General features: G+C 35.8%; 1 protein-coding gene across 1 annotated transcript in view; it reads left to right on the top strand.

Annotated features, from left to right (window-relative positions):
• Window positions 1-17,390, top strand: part of GALNT2 (polypeptide N-acetylgalactosaminyltransferase 2) — a 102,680-nt gene that overhangs the window by 52,237 nt on the left and 33,053 nt on the right. Inside the window, exons 2-6 of the mRNA XM_074896722.1 lie at window positions 3,520-3,610; window positions 9,158-9,311; window positions 14,423-14,521; window positions 15,090-15,157; window positions 16,062-16,127. Coding sequence (XP_074752823.1) covers window positions 3,520-3,610; window positions 9,158-9,311; window positions 14,423-14,521; window positions 15,090-15,157; window positions 16,062-16,127 — 478 coding nt within the window. The remainder of the gene's footprint in view (window positions 1-3,519; window positions 3,611-9,157; window positions 9,312-14,422; window positions 14,522-15,089; window positions 15,158-16,061; window positions 16,128-17,390) is intronic.

Genomic DNA, 17,390 nt, shown 5'->3' with positions numbered 1-17,390 from the left:
TAAATGTACATCACCTTAACTTCTGAGCTTTTGGACTAGCAAAGGTATTTGAATTTAAAAATTATATTTGATTTAGGTTTATTTGTTATATCTAAAATATTACTACAATACTGCTGTAAGATTACCCACTGAATGGTGTCGAATTTTATTTCTTCGCCTCTGGTACTGTATCAGGGATTAACAGGAAGCAGTGACATGATGTGTAAAATTAATGTATGCCAAATCCCTGCAACATGTGCATTATAGCTGGAATGTGCTTATCTTGATGTTGCTATATGTGTTGTGGCCCAAGAAAATAACTGCATGAATAACAACCACAAATGTGTTACTCTAGTGGAATTCCATGTGCATCTAATATTTGGTTAGTGCCTATGCTAGTTGGCCAGCTACCTTTTATTTTTTAATAAATAAATGTCCTTGTGTTTACAGCGTTTACGTATTTAGCTTGTACCTTGGTATTGTCAGCTTTTTTAGTATGTCAGGAAAATAGTATTTTAAAGTATTAATAGTATTTTAATATAGAAAAGGCATTAGCCTTTTCTTTTTAATTTGTATTCATTAAATCATCCTCTTGTGCTCTCATGATTAAAGAACTGTGCCTCCTCATAAATGGTTACAGCTGTTTTCAATCTTGCCTTAAGCTTAGCTTTTTGTATGAATGACTTTCAAGCATTGTTATCTTCTACCAAGAAGATTACTCATCAAATGCAAGTGGCTTTTAAAGATCACATTAGAAGTTAGGGGTTTGCTTCACTCCAAGCGAGCTGAAAAAGCAACTCTGTCCTGTGATGATGACAACATAGGAGTGTCATTTGACCATATGATTCATTCGTGTATTGCAGTAAATTAACATACTGAAGCAGTTTAGAGACGCAAAGAAACCGGTTATACTTATGTCTATGGTTTTAATGTCTGCTTTCTTCTCCTTTTGTGCACTTGAGTTCTTTCTAAAGGATATAACATATTGTTTGCCCCTAAAAGGCATGGGTTTCCCACATACTTTCCAAATGCTTTATTGGGTGACAGTGCTTACAACAGAACATCAGTTTTAGCTGAATAGTCTATTTTAATAATTATAATATACTTTTTTTGGAAAAGAAAAATACCACAAAGCCCTTATCTAGGGCACAAAGGTTAGAGATTAATATCCCATACTCTCCCATCGCTGCACTGTTTTATAGGGAGTCCAAGGAGGCAAGTTGAACATCCAGCAATCTGTGATGGAAACTTTCATCCTGGCAGCTTGGCTCACCTCAGAATGTCTGAAAGCTGTACCCAAGTAGTTTCCTAGAACCCCTCAAATTCATAAGAACTTAAAATGGCATTTAGCTGTAAGATTTCTAAATCTAATTTTGCCTTTGGTAGGTTGTTTATTAAAACCAAAACACAACAACAAAACCCAAAGTGAAGGGACTTGATAAATAATTATGCTTCATTACACATGCTCCTCAGCTAGAAGGATCAATGGGAAGGCAGAGCTTTTCCCTAAAGATTTAAAGGGGAGGTGGAGAATGAGGAAGCCCTCAGTAGTTTTTAATTACAGGAGAAATTCTTGCAACTTTTGTTTAATAGATGTTTTGCATTTATTTTTCAACTTAGGTATTTTTTTTAGACTCGTTACTGTAACTTAGAATAGTGAAAAGCTTCCTGGAATTTTGCAAAACTTGATATTCTTACCGAAGACTTTACTTCCAGCTACAGTTGATGCTTGCATTTATTAAGAGTTTCTGTAGCATTGCAATTTTTAAAATGGTGCACAAAGCCAAGTGACTAGTGAAATACAACTTTGTAGAACCATAGAAAGCTTCTGTTTCAATGTGCTGGCGGTTCTCTGCATAGTGATGGATAATCTCCCAGACCAGCATGAGCCATGAGAACTTTTTAGAAATGTGTTATGTTTGTTGGAGAGTATGTTTTGTTTGGGGTTTTTTGTTGTTTTAAATCTTTCTTTAAGTGAAGAAGCTTATTGATCTCCACAAGGCTCAGTAGCCTAAGGCATATACCAACATGATGAAATGTAGGAGAAGAATCTGGACAAATTCCTTCTCTCTGGTAACCTCAATGCATGATGCTATGAAAAACATGCATTTGTAGCATTTCATTTTTTAACTGATTTAGTGTTTATATGGCTGTTTTTCTCTGGAAACAGTATTTTAGAAATCTGATGCCTTTTTTTCCACATATTTCCAAATATTAGTGGTTACTTAACGTAGACACTTAAGCTGAATTTACATTAGAAAATTCAGACCTGTGGGGACATGCTGAAATGTTAGCATTTGTGGTTGAAATGTTCACCAATATGAGTTTGGCTTGTTCCAACTACTTACTATCTACCCAAAGAACTCAGCCGTGGCTTAGGAGCTGGGGTGGCAGAGACAGTATACAGTATGCATCACCCTGTTCTGGAGACTGACTGATTCCTAGGAGAGTTAGAAACTGTTCTGCACTGCTTGGTTTTAGTGCCTGGTAATGTTTTTAGGGGCACTTAATTGTATAGAATACAATATAGTATTGTATACATGATGTGGTAAAGGTGTTGTCTTTAGCAGGGTTGTGCAAATAAAACCGGTATTATACTGGGACTTCTTCAGTGCAAATGTAGAAAAGGAAACAGAATTTCCTTTGGCAAGTGTGCAAGAAAAACAGAAGCTGATGGCGCTTAAATCAAAAAGTGGCTAAGTGTAGTTTGCAAATTGTCATACAGTTGCTAATTTTCTTTTTTTTTAATTTAAAAAAAATACCCTTCTGCTGCTTCTAAATACATAATGGGATAATTTCAGGGTGACATTTTGTATTTTTGTGGTAATGAGCATATAAGATTGTGGGGCTTCTTGTTGTTGTTGTTTAAAGAAAAATTAGGTTTATAGATTCAGAATAAATGTTGGAAATTGGAGTAAGGGGAAGATGAAAATTTTTTTCAACTCTAAATTGGTATTATCAATATTACTGGAATTGCAAATCCAGCAGAGCTGCCTGTGAAGCCCAGAATAAGCCCCACTGAAACGAACACATGACAATAGCAACTTGAAGATATTTTAGGAAGATTTTTCCAACAGGAAGGCTGCCTCTGTGGATATAACTGATAGGTAACCTGACTTCTGTTTCTCAGATAACTTTCCTATTTGGTCTGTTCCTTGCCAGAGTAGGGCTTTCTTCAAGTTTTTTAATCTTTTTGCCTGCGTTGCTCATTTGAGTATTACTAATTTAAAATAAATAAATAAAAATATTCCATCTCTCCTATTACATTTCCTTCTTAACCGTGTGGTTTTTTTTTTTTTCCCAAATAAGAATTGCTGCATAAACTAAATGGAAAAGCCTGTCTTAAATTTTTGTTCTGTTTTTTATGTTTTTTAAGTAATGGAGGAAATTAATCATCCTTTCTCTTATCATCCAAAGTTAGCTCTCTTGGACCACTTCCCAAGTTTAAAATCCACAAAAATTAGTTATGACTGTTTGCCTTGAAAACACAAAATTAAATCAATTAAGGAGATTATTTTAAAGATTATGTACTTTTTTCAGGAGGACCCAAATGATATCGACCCCAAAAGGAAAGACGTACGTGGCAGTGATGGGGAGGACAAAGCACAAAGCGTGGAGACGCTACCTCCAGGTATTGCAGTAATGTTTATTATGAAAGAACCATAGCCATAAAACATTTACCCTTGAAAGCCATAAAACACAGCAGCAGTTCCGATTCTAATAATTCTTTGTAGTTTGAAAGTGCTAGAGTTATTTTAACAATATGTACTTCTCTATTCTTAAAGCTTTAGCTTCCTTAAATCTTACCTGCTTCACTGCTCCTTCGTGTTTAAAACCATAGAGACTTTGTCTCTGCTGCTATGTTTGTATTGTCCTGCTGTAGGTCTGAGGTGCCATAAAAGCCTCTGGTAGAAAAGTAGTACATTTATCTCGAAGAATAATGTTGGCAGGAAACGAACAGGTTGCTTTGGGACTGTGCTTCATACTGAAGATTCAGCCAAGGTTCATACTTTTTAGTTTTGTCTAGCTTTTGATGTAGCAGGTTTTCCCCTGAGTATGCTGATGGTGTACCTTATTTTTTTCATAATTGCTCAGTATTTGTCACATGCTGGCAAGTTAGAGCAACATGATTTTTGTTTCATTTGAGTGAAATGGTCTTATGCCTTGAGGGTGAGCTAGGAAAATTCAGTGTTAAGCAATCTTAATTTGACGTGACTGCTTCCATAAACTTCTTTTGCTGCTTAACTGTTTCACATCAGTGAGATTTAATATATAGCTAGAAATGATGTACTAAGGAATACGGAAATAGTAAAATGGATTTGAATATTTTACACTGTATTGGAAAGGTTTACCATACAGGGTGGACAACTTCTGATCAGATAGCTTTTACTCTTCTTTTAATCCTAATGTTTGGCTTCCAAATTTGTCTTAGCCAGACATTTGAAATGCTGTGCAGTCTTGAAGAAAGAACTAACCAAGTTAAACATTCCTTTAAAAAGCAGGAAACTTTCATCCCCAGTAATGTGTGAAGTATGATTTTTGTTTTACAGTCTTAGACTTGTGGTACAGTATAAGCTGTTTGACATTCATGGCTTTTTTTCCTGTATCCTTTGGCCTACCTTGTTTTAGCTACTTTCCAGAGAGGGGAGACAAGACTCTGGTTACGTATGTATGCTTTTTTTTGCAAACCTTTACTTTTGTGTGTGAATTAGGAAATAAATCCTAAAAAGTTGAAGAGCCTGGCTTAGTTAACTTGGTTTCTGGCAGATCTTTCCAAGTATTTTTTTCCCTTAACAGAACTCTCTGCAAATATTGTTACTGGGATTGTAGGTCAGCCAGTTTTACACCTTCCAGCTACAATTCTTATGTTCCCTTTTTTGAATGCTTATGTATTCTGGGCCAAACCCTATACATTTCCTCTAAGACCTTCCCTTCCCAGTGGCCCTAAGTAGCCATTTGACTATTAAAAGAAGGGAGAGATACCAGGAATTGGAAGTATTGAAGCTAGAATTAAAATTAAGTGTACAGCAGGTCAGGGCTTTTTTCATTTCATCTGTTGATTAGTAATCTCTTACGGCTTGACTGCAAAGTGGTATGAGAGTTTCGAATCAAACATCAAAGGCTACACAGGCAAAGTTATCCACGCTTAAATCACTGTTCTGATTACTTTTAATTCGTGTAGGCAAACTTTTGAATCCTTATGGCAATGAAGCTTGGAATTCATATTTCTGCAGATTCTTTTCACTATTTTAAAGCAAAGTGATAAAATTTTAGGAGGGCTTTGGTTCAAAAGTTTCTTGCTTTTCCACTGAGGAGACCTGTAGTTTAGATTTCAGCATTATACAGCATGGTGTCTTTCAGAACTTCTCAGAATTAAGGAATAGTTTATTATATTTATCTTTAAAATGGCTTTATATAAAGATTACACTTTTTTCCTTCTGTACATCAGAGTGTATCTATCCTTTGTCATTTGGTGACTTTATTATACACTTCAAAAGTATTTCTTGTTTTGTGAAAATAGTGATGTTACGTTACCTCTTGTAGTTAAAAAGGCTGACTCTGAACTGTCTAAATGGATAACTAAAGCAAAACTGTATAACTGATTCTCTGTAACGATAGTAGTTTCAGGAGTTACTCTAACAGCTCTTTTTGTTAATGAAGATCTGGAATCTCTTAATGCCTGTAAGTCAAAATAATCATATTTATATTGAGTATCCTACTGCTTTTAAGCTGTATTGAGGGACAGTATGAGGGAGTGCAAGTTTTTTAGAGGATTTTTATCCATCTATTCCTACTCTTTCTTGCCTGCTGCTTGGTTGCATGCAGGATCATTTGCTATGCTTTTTTTCTCTGCTATCTCATTTTACGCTGCTTTTACTGTTATCTGTCTCTTCCCTAATACATCTGATCCATATTGCACATGGTTGTCAGGGTCATCTGCTGTAGCTAGAGCCAGACTTTGCCTCCTTCCTGGCTTCTGAAGCCAAATTCACTTGTTCTTATAATCTGTGGGCTGTCACTGCTTTTCAGGAAATGTAGCCCTCTGAAGTGGTCTCCTTCTCAAATTTACTCTGTGATTTCTGGACTAGTGTTGCATTTGCTGGTTTTAAAGTCTTGGAAAATCATAAATGATAGATTTAAAATTATTTATATCAAGCTCTGCTTGGATGGAAACTGGAATGGAAAAAATGTACTAAACTAGCACTAATTTTTAAAAACAGCTATTTATTAGAGGGGAAAAAAGTCAAAATATGCTTACTATTTAAAATTAACCAGCTTATTAAAAAGAACAGCAGTGAATTGCACTATTTTTGTTGATTGTCTTCTCTAGTACTTCAGAGCTGGGAAATACCTGGGACAAAAAGGCAGCAGTTTCATTGGATTTCACCTTTTTCTTGTTTCTACTCATCTTCTCAGGCTCAGAATAGCCTGTAAAATATGCACTTCTTGTCAAAACCAAATTTAGTACTGCATCATACTCTGGTTCCAGATTCTTAGCTGGTTCAGTGATTCCCACCCCCACCCCCCGTACCCCCCTCTATTTGACTTCTAGCAAACTGCAGTTCACTTACTGTCGAGTTTAAAAGATCAATTCATTGTCTTGTTAGGTCTCAGTACAGGTAAACACATATTTACTTGAATATGAAGTTACAAACTTGCTTAATTTAAGTTTGAAATAATGTAGTTGTGTTTTCTGATACTCATTCCACCTGGCAAAGTAATTGAAACTCAGGAAACTACAGAGCAAGTTACTTCCCTAGAAGAAAGTAAATCAAACATGCTCCTAGTTGTGAAGTGCATTTTAAATGTAGATTGTATTTTGTAACATGCACTGAAATCTTTATTTTTAGTCTGGAAAAGCAGTGACATGACATGTCCTGTATTTCAGAAAATATTCAACATATGTTCCAGATTGAAGCTGTATTATAAATTAGAAGCAAGGGTGATAATATAGTTTAGTTACCAAGGAGGTTGCAAAAGCACTGGGAAATGCTGAGGCGGAGAGTTATACAGGGAAATGATCTGGTGATCTCTGCTGTTTTTTCCAGTTTCATAAATCAAGCCACTCTGCATTTTGTTTAGTTTTGTTGCAAGTGAGGTTTGCTATAATTTTTTGCAAACAACTCTGTATTGGGTTATTTGTAGTGTGGTAACTTGCTGAGGTGTAAACTTGTTTTCAAAGTTCATTCCTGGAAATACTTTGAAGAAAGAATTTGGAAAGGCAAGAAAAACTCTTGGCAGTCTGTGGACTACCAACAACAGCTGGAAAGTTTCCTTTGTAGAGTTCTTTCAGTAACTGGAATTTGAAAATCCGTATTTCTTCCTTCAGTTATTCTCCTGTGGTTTCCCCTCTGGGCCGCTACACCGAGCATCCATTAAATGTTATGTAGTCTCTTTTAACTGTCTTGTTCTGGCTTCTGTGTGTGTGTACATGTTTTAACTTATTTAGGCTGGTAACTCAGAAGTAAAAATAGTTTCTTAGTATTAACTGGCTAGGTCTTAAATCAGTAATCCTTTGGGTACTTTTCTAATCCTCTGCGTCTTTACTTCAGTGTTGGAAGTTTCTTAAAAACAAGCCAACCAACCCAAAACTACCTTTCCACCAGTCTCAATATTTTTGCCTTACAACCTCTGCTACCATCTGATAACCAAATCATGTCTTGGGTCCAAGCTGTTCTCATAGATGACCTCCTCAGGTGATCCTAAGATTATGGAGTATTTTTAATCATGTTGGTGGTATTTGTCTGGTTAAACAATAGACAATTATTTTGTTTAATGACGGAAGGTGTTCTTTCAATATCAGAATATTCTAGCAGGAGTTAACACACTGTAGCTGGGGCATGGCTTATGGATAGAAAGCTGTAAATGAGGCCTTTAGTTTCCATGCTGTGCAGTTTGAGAGATGGAGCAAAGGCAAACCTTGAGACATCTGAGCAACTTCTGGCTCTTCTTAATAACTGTTAGAGTAGTATTCCCTCAATGCATATCAGCTTGGTTTAGGATACACCTGAACTATATTATTTATCTAAAAACTGAATTTGAATGGAGTGACATCTCTGCAACCTGCTACTTACTGAACTTAATGCAAAGTATCCCAAAAACTTTGTATGTTAATTATGAAAACAATGAATATTAACTCCTCTCATCTGTAATAAACAGTGACCCCAAAAGACAACTTTTGCTTTGTATCTTTTTTGTATGCCAACAACTTGCTGTATTCACCACAACATGCTTGCAGGAGATTCTCATACACATCTGTGTTTAAACAAGAATGTCTGTACTGCATTAGAACTTGAGCTCTGATTTTGAATTAAAGGTGGTATAAACTTGCTGTAGGTAGTATATGGTTGGCTGTTAATAAGCAAAAAAAGTAAACATTTGACCAGAGGTAAGAATTGATATTTTTAAGACATTTGGTATATATTATAACCATTGTTTTATACCTGAAGGTGGTGAAAGTCCTGAAATTTCATTCCTGATGGTTAGATGCTAATCTGCTTTCCTGTGTTAGTGCCACAACCAGTCACATAATAATACAGTCTCTGTTAGAGAGGTTAATCTGTGAACCAGTTCTGTTTGTAAAGGAGGTTGCAGTTACATTGTATTGGAGAGTGATCTAGTGCTCTGCCTACATAAAATGCTGTTTTTTGTGAATGTCTTATGCTTCTGAAAGGCCTGTTCTGCAAATGGTTTGATTATAACTGTGCTTTTACTTATGTAATGAGACAGTAAATTAAATTATGTCTTTGAAGTCTGGACTGGTTCTTAAAAAAAATAAATGTTATTTGGATAACTTTATAACCAGATCATCTACCATATATATACACCTGTCAATATGTGGAGGGGGTTTTTTAGACACAAATTATGGTACTTGGGGTTAAGAAAAATAACAAACAAAATGGACAAGATAAAGCAAGGTCTGATTACTTGTATGAACTGAGATCTGTAAAACTGTTCAATTTTATATTAATTCCCACGGTGTTCTAGAGGAGCTTAACAGGCAAAAGTGACTGTGTATGTTACACCGTTAACAATACTGTTGAGGTTTAACTACTTTGCAAAATTAAAACCCAAGCTATTTCATCAGTTATGTTTATCTTGCTGAATGCTGTTCTTTAAATTACAAAGATTAAATTGGATATTCTCCAATTTATTTATTTATTTATTTTTATTGTAGGAAAAGTTCGGTGGCAAGACTTTGATCAAGATGCTTATGTTGGCGCTACCGTGGTGCGATCTGGTCAGGATCCATATGCTCGCAATAAGTTCAATCAGGTAGAAAGTGACAAACTGCGAATGGACCGAAGCATTCCTGACACTAGGCATGATCAGTAAGTGCCGAACTGACCTGTGTTTGACTTGGATTAACTTCTTTGTATTTATGGCCTTTAAGCAGGAGGTGTTTTTTCTAAAGCAGCTCTCCAACTTCTGAAATGACAGGAACAGTGAACTGCGGTGTGATCCTTGAACAGTGGGTTAAAGAACAATGCATCTTATTCAAGCTTTTCTGTTTCCATGACTTCCATCAATGTGTAGTCTATATCCAGACTGGTGCTGCATTTCAGTCTCTTTTTATTCCCATTTATCTGATGTCTTTTCTTTGTTTCTACGTTTGTAAGTCTTTTTCACTGTGAGAGCAAGTTGCCCAGAGAGGGTGTGAAGTCTCCAGGCTTAGGGATATTCAAAGCCTGATGCACTGCTTGCTGTAGCCAGCTCTGCCTTGAGCAAGGAGTTTGGACCAAAAGATTTCCAGGGGTCTGTTCTGATCTCAGTTGCTCTGTGATTCTGTTCTTCTATGTGACAAAAGTCAACTCCAGACCTACAGGAATCCATTTATGCGCACCTTGGTGAACATAGGACAGAAATATACTTCAGATGCTTGAAAACTTTTGCTATGTCAGGCTGCTTGTGCAGATTCAGGAAACTGTACACCTCGGGGTGAAGAAAAATACTGTTTTCTTGTGGGTAGAGAAAACTTTCATTTTTAGAAGGGTTTGCATGATTTGCCCTAATCTTGTTTAAGCAGAATTGATTAGTATTAAAATGACAATTGCTCATTAGGACTTCTGTAACTTAAAAATAACAAAAGCAGGTTGAACGTGCTTTTAAAAACTAGGCAAGAGTAGTCTCAAAAGCATAAAATTAGCCAAATGTGTATAGTTAATTTGCCTGACTAATTCTGCAGTTATGATGAAGCTATAGTTGCAGCTTTATAGATAGAAGAAGCTGGAGGAGACGCCAGAGGGAGAGAGAAAAAGGTGTCTGTTTTTTCTCTATAAAGCTCTTTAATCAGGAATGGCACAGTGAAGGAGATTTGTATAGAAACTTAGACACTTACTGTGTCATTTTTAAATCCCTTGTATAATAGCATGGTTTTAGGTTCTTTTAAGCAGATGATTTGTAGTAAAGCCTGTCTTGTACAATTTAATTGAATGGGAAAGTAGAAAGAATCTTGCTGCCATGAAAACTGTGAAAAGCACAATGCTCATGGTATACTGAGGACTTTAAAATTACTTTTGAATTTTCTTCATCGCATACTTTTTTTTTTCCACAGAAAATGCATTCTGACTTTTTAGACCAGCTATTCTTTTTCCACAAGAGCAAAGTTCAGCCACCAACTTCTAGAAGATTCTATGATTTAGATAAACTGAATTTGGAATTTTTCTACATATTTAATAACCTGGGGTGGGGGGCGGTGGTGTGTCTAAGAGACAAATGCTGTCCTTTGAGAAGAATTTAAATAAGGGAGATGATAGGAGACAAATTGTGTTACAGTGGCTGTCTGTATTTGTTGTAACTGTCAGTGTTGTGATTATATGCTGACCTGCCTAGGTTTTTTCACTAAATGGAGCTGGAAAAGAACCCTGCAATAGAGAGAGGTATGTTTCTGGGAAAAGGCTGTATCTGTGCTATGATTATTACTTAGACTTTGCCATGGAGCAGATTTAAGTGTCCATCAGTCTGTAAATGGTTGTCTTCTTTTTAAAGAAAAAAAACAACCAACCAACCAAAAAAACCTCAAACTGAAGCAATCATTCCTGCAAATAGTCAATGATGCTTTCCTTGCTGTGTTGCAATTAATTTTCCTTCCATTTTGGCAAGGACATTCACTGCAGAAGTGGAAAAAGTCAGATGAAATACTTGTTTGGGACCTGTCCAATGGAAAGAGCAATAGCCATAGGAAGAAGAATGTTACACTTGGAAGCATGATATTTTCAATAAAATTGGAGGCAACTGGATTAAGATATCTTGTGGAGCTGCTATAATCTTTTTCCTTAAGAAAAGATACCTGTGTGAGGAAATACTTATTTCTCCTTAAGCAACTTTTTATTAATTGGATTGCTGTGTCTAAGAGGCTGTTTGGCTTCAGAATAACCACATAATAATACTGTTTAATTGCTGAAGTTGTCTAGGTTGTTTAGATTGGGATTCTATATCAGATATATAAATGTGTGTGTAATTATGCATCTCTTTAATATTACATTGTTCAGTGTTTTCTGCATTGGACAAAATTTTACTATCACGAGGTTAAGACCAAAGTTTTCTACTTGCTTTTTGTGAAAGCCTGACAGCAGTACTAGAAAACACTTTGGTTAGTCTGTTTAAGCTGCTTATCTTTATTTTAAGCAAAAGGGAAATGTGAGAAACAGGCAGATACAACATAAGAAAGGAAGCGGAGAGAGGAAGTCTGAGCAAGAATGCAGAGATTCTCACTCCAGCTGATTCTCACAACCGCCACTTCCAACAGCTTTGAGAAACCTCTGGGTTTCCTTCTGTTGCAGTCTGTTTATGACGTGTAACTGAAGCTATCCCTGTCGTAGTACATTTTGGAGATCCAGAAAGTGAGTATCACAGTTGTAATAAGAAACTTCCAGAGCTGTCTTCCTATCAGTGTAAAATAGTCTCTCAAGTGGGAGGAAAGGTGAAATATTATACTCCATGTTTTTTGTGGATCAGTGACTACCACACTTACTTCGGACCAGTGGTTTCTTATTATTTCTCTTACCTGATGTGCTAGCATGTTTCTTGAGAATTACTGGTAAGTACTTCAGCTGGACTAAACCATGTTTTCTTTCTCATTCGGCAACTGTTAGGAGCTTCTGACCTCACACTCAAGTTTTATTGCTAAGTAGAGAAGAAACAAGCTTTCCTGTCTCTTTGGTATCAGATATCTGTTGAGATGGATGTTCTCCTTGCACTGGTTAAAGTGGACATTTCTGTCAAAAAGTGGTTTCAACAAACCATGGAGGCTTCAGGAAACTTGTTAATGACATGAACTAGTTCAGTAGCTCAAATTTCTGAGGGAAAAAATGTATTTTTCATGTTTTCCCTGATTTTAATGACCTATGCTATGCATTGAAATTCTAGCTTGAAGTTTTCAGTTCAAGTTCTATTTTATTCAAATGTATTTTCTCATTCTGTGAGCAAAATTAAGTGCTGTAACTTGAGGGAAAAGTCTAATCTCTGTGCCAAAAGTGGTGACATTGTTTCTTTGAGTTTTAACTGTGGCACTATTGAGAGTAGGAGGAGGGAGGACTGCTACTGAGTCAGTTAAAGCAGGGATTTTTTTTTAATTCTGCTGAGAGCAGAAATACTCAGTGAAATATGCCTCCAGTTTTATTTGGAAGTCTAAAAATCTTTATTTTTCCCTCAGAAATATGCAGTAGTGCTCTTGAGTTTTCTTAAAATTGAGAGGCTTCATTGCCTTAATTCCACCCTAAGATGTGCTCTAGCTCAAGTGCTCTCTTCTGCAGAGAGATCAGTATAAGTTTAATGTGACTTTTAAAAATTATTCTAATGCAAGTGCTTCATGTGATAACTGCGTGCACAGTAGGCTTGTCCTCTCTGGGCAATTTGGAATTTTGCAGAAAAAAAGAGTATCTTTTTTGGCACCATAGGCTTTGATGTATAATAGCTGGATGTCTTGTAGTCTAGATGAACAGACAGAAGCTCACAATAGAGAAGGTCTTAATTCTTTATTTTCCAGGGATGCATACGTGTTTGTGATTTATTGCGTCAACACTGGGCACTAGTGATGAAGGCATTTTGTATGCCACTATCTGAGAAATAAACCTAGGTAAAGGCTTGCTAATCTGACATAGCAATTGTAGGGTTGGCATGGGCTTTGTGTTTCTTCAGAGCAAGTGAGCTCACCATGGCACACTAATGTTTTGTTTCATGGCAAGTGATAATATGTGTGATGTTATGGATGTGTTTTATTGAAAGCACTGCAGGTCCCTGGCATTTTGTAGGGTGGGCAAGGACAAGAAGCACATTTTGCTGCTCACTCTCTGATTCCAAGAAGTTGAAGGTTGGGTGGTTTATGATGTGTCGCAGATCTTTATTTAATAAGTTATGGAGAGGCCTTTTTATATAGGTTTAGGCCTAGTTTTAGGAGCTTAGGTAACAATGTGACTTATCTCTCTTCTCTTAAAAGATAATTTGGTTAATACTGCACAGAGTACAAAATTACTTGCTGAATTTGCTTACAGGTGTATGCTAATTGGCTCTGAAGACAACTAGGCCTGTTAAAACTCTACCCCTAATATTAAATAAAGGGTATGTTAAGAAATACATCACTATGTATGTTACTGTATGAATGGTGATCGGTATTGTGACCTGTCAGACTGTACTGCTTTCAGCATAAATTCAATATACAGTGTTTTCTAATACTGTTAATTTCTAATGCAATGAGAGTAGTGTCTTTTTTAGGTTTATTGTCGGTGAATTTAAACAGTTTAACTTTACGTAGTTCTGCAGGAATTATTTTGGAATTTGCTTTTTTTTCCTTCTTATATTAATTTCAGGCTACTAGAGGTGATGAAAAATAGATGGAATGTTTCATTTCATTAGCTTTATTGTTTGGAAGGATGTGGTTCTGTGTTTAGCTGGCTTAACATTGTCACAGTTAGCTTTGTTTTTCAAATTCTGAATGTTGCATCCTTACAACTTCTCATTAGAATAGAAAACTGTTTTTATCTATGAGCAAGACCAGGATACTGCAGGAGCTTTAAAAATAAAGGGAAAAGTGGACCCGTGCCATTCTAAAGAGGAGACATATGGTAGTCTGTGATCCTGTGCATTTTCATTGAAAATGTGCTCATTTGCTTAGATTTATTGAATGTTTTTAATGTAAAATAAGCATTCATACTCAGTTGCATGAAAGGTATTTACAGCATCTGCAGTGATGATGGTCTGGTGACTTTCCTGAACCTGCTTATATCTGACACTGACTTCTTAGTCTGTTGTGTACTAAGACAACTACCAAAAGTGGCAGAAGAGAAGTTGATTATAATCTCACCTGCAAACAAGATATTTCATTCTTTCTTGGTAGATGTAGTATGTACATGAGTTCAATAAATAACTGTTTTGTGATGAAGGCTGTCTGCTAAGCCTGGGATGTAAATGCTATGTTTTATTGACAGGGTATTATGTCTTTCAGGTGTCAACGGAAACAATGGCGGATAGATTTGCCAGCAACTAGTGTAGTGATCACCTTTCATAATGAGGCAAGATCTGCTTTGCTTCGAACTGTTGTCAGGTATACCTAAGAGAGACCTTGACTTTTTTTTTGCTAAAGGCCATTCACCTGTGTCAGATGATAGTTTATGATAAGGAAGGGAAGTAACAATCCATTATGCTTTTCTGAACCATTTGCAAAAGGAAAGCTGAGCCTTAATTTCATTGATGCCTCCAGTTCTTACATTCTGAAATAGCGACATTAAACAGAATTGCTCCCCTTAACTATAAATACATGAAAGTGTGAAACAGATTACTAGATGATGTTTGGAGTTTGGCTTGTATAATTAGTTTCAAGAAAAACTTGGCATGGATTCTCAGGGTATATTTGACCTAAAGCTATCTGCAAGACTTCCATGTTACAAGCTATCTAATACACTCATTTCTAGAGACAGGAATTTTGGGGGGAATGATTCTATGTATGCCTCTCTTTACAGATCCTTTATGTAGGAATGAGCCAATAGCTGTTGTTGAAGATAGGATCCTTGACTAGGTTCTGCTGTGGCTTAACAAACTAACTGTTTTTATGATATTATTATGGAAAATTAAGACTGCTTTGTATTGAATAAGGGTGTTTTGGTCTGTTTTAGTGTCCTTAAAAAAAGCCCATCACATCTTATTAAGGAAATCATATTGGTGGATGACTACAGTAATGACTGTAAGTACTTTTGCAGGGTCTTAACTTTGTTTTGTTTATTCTGGTAAGACTTTCTGTAGATTCTAGTAGGTGTTTCGGTTAGGAGTAGGTCACATGAATAGGTGTCTGCAGAGAAAACCAGTTCTTAATTCTTTTGTATCTGTCATTGTGGAAATGTGAAGTGTTCTGATTAATACTCCAGGTATATTTTATTACTTCCTGCTAGCTGAAGAAGCAGAGTGTATAATTGAAAACAGCTTTTAACATAGTATGTTATCTAGTGTAAAAAAAAAAAAAAAAAAAAAGGTGATTGCGCCAAATATTTTTGTAGCAATGCTTTAAATGTATGCTGGTCTCCATCAGTCTCTTGGAAAAATTCTTGCTGAATCTAAAGTAAGTCAAGGCTTTATAGGTACTAAGGTATCGCAGTGCAAACTTGAACATTAAAATGGATGTCTAAGAACATTTCTTAAAAGAGGTTAATGTCTACATTCACATTGTTAGTTTATAGCTAGTTTAGGAGAGGTTTAAGCCTTAATGTTGGTTAAAAAGTGAATTTTCTTATATGCTAAGAAAACTTTATTTAATCCCGTAAAAGATTTTTTGCTATGCAATGTAGAAAATGTCTAAAGTAAGCAAAGAGAATATAATTAAAAAAAAGTATTTTAAGAGTGTAAAGCTAAATTAGCTTTAAATAACATAATGAACGTAGTATTTCTTAGCCTGGTAACTTTATTTAACCTGGTGAGACAAGTAGGTAGGGGTTTTTTAAGCATATATCTTATATTTATAGCTATTTATGACCATAAACATTTTCCCCTACAAAACTTTTGCTTTTAAGACAGACTTTCTTGCGGCATATAGTGTTGGATATCAAATTGGTTCTCATGACTTGATTTTTTTTTTAATTATTATTTTTTTAAAGCTGAGGATGGTGCTCTCTTGGGAAAAATTGAAAAAGTGCGGGTTCTTCGAAATGATCGCCGAGAAGGTAGGTTTAATCTCAGGGAAAGAAAATACAAATTCCACTGTGCTGCCTTATCTGTTAATCTTCAAGTCTTTTAAAGGACCATTCTGCTATACATTCTGTATCGGAGGGGGCATTTTCACTTTGTAAATCAATTTACTGGTGGAAGTAATAAAAAGAAATACAATTGTGTGAGTAAAATGATTCTGATTAATTTCATATTGTCAAGTGTGCAATTGCCCATTGTTGACTTTCAGAGTGAAAATGAACTTGAGAAATTGCCTTTCCGTACAGAATCCTCGATTAAGCTGCTCCCATTGTATATAAGGTCTCACAGTAAACCATATGAATGTTTAAAATGATCCGGCTTAAAAATAACCCTCTCTTTTGCTAGTTCCCTTACTAGAGATAACTTTAAGGATTCAGTTGGTGAACAGCCAGCAAACAGTTTGTTAGGCAGACTTGAGAGAGTTTGAGCAGCCAGAAGGGCTGGGACCACATATGCCAGTTTTGCTAAAGTCAGTGTGCCATGTCATAAACTTGTCTTACTTTTCTTTTCCTCTTTGTTGCTATGTAAATTATGGTCTCATATCACTGAGCCCTTCAATCAGCAGCTTCCTGGCTACAGATCTTAAAGTATTAGATATAGACAGCTGTTATTCTACAGCTGTTTGAAATGGTAACTGAGACTTGATAGTAGAAACAGCTGACCGAGTTAGCAGGTATGTGTTTGTTTATTTTTATAGGTGCTGTGTCTTCTATCTTGCCAGCCTGGCCCAGGGAGCAGCTAGAATCATTAGATGGTCAGAAACTGGAAATGACATGCACAAAATCTGTGTTTCCCTAATTAAATTTATTACAAACTGATGCCCTCCTAGTGTTTAAATTTGTGAATTAATTAGTGTTAAACTTGTAAACAAAGGCTTGTTAGGAAATTGGGCTTTTTTATGACTTGCTGTGGTTGCAGTGTTCTGAGTAAGTTAATGTCTTTTTTTCTGATCAGTACAGCACTTAAAGATGGAGATAAGAGTAATGGAAAAAACAGAATGAAGTAACACTAATTTCTATTTTTTAATAATTATAAATATTAACTTTGTACCAGATATACAGATTTGTACTTAAAAATATGCATCAATATACCTGAAAACAAAATATAATTTGACAAATTTTTTACTACATAACAAAATAACAAGTATTTGCAAGTTGAAGGCACAGTACTTGTTTACTTGGTATTTTTGTGAACCAGAACAGATTTGATAGGAAACAATGTAGAAAAAAGTAATTACT

This window comes from Athene noctua, chromosome 1 (genome assembly GCF_965140245.1).
Source record: "Athene noctua chromosome 1, bAthNoc1.hap1.1, whole genome shotgun sequence".
In the NCBI taxonomy this organism is placed as follows: domain Eukaryota; kingdom Metazoa; phylum Chordata; class Aves; order Strigiformes; family Strigidae; genus Athene; species Athene noctua.
The sequence above is the reverse complement of the archived record's forward strand: the minus strand, read 5'-3'. Positions and strand labels throughout refer to the sequence as shown.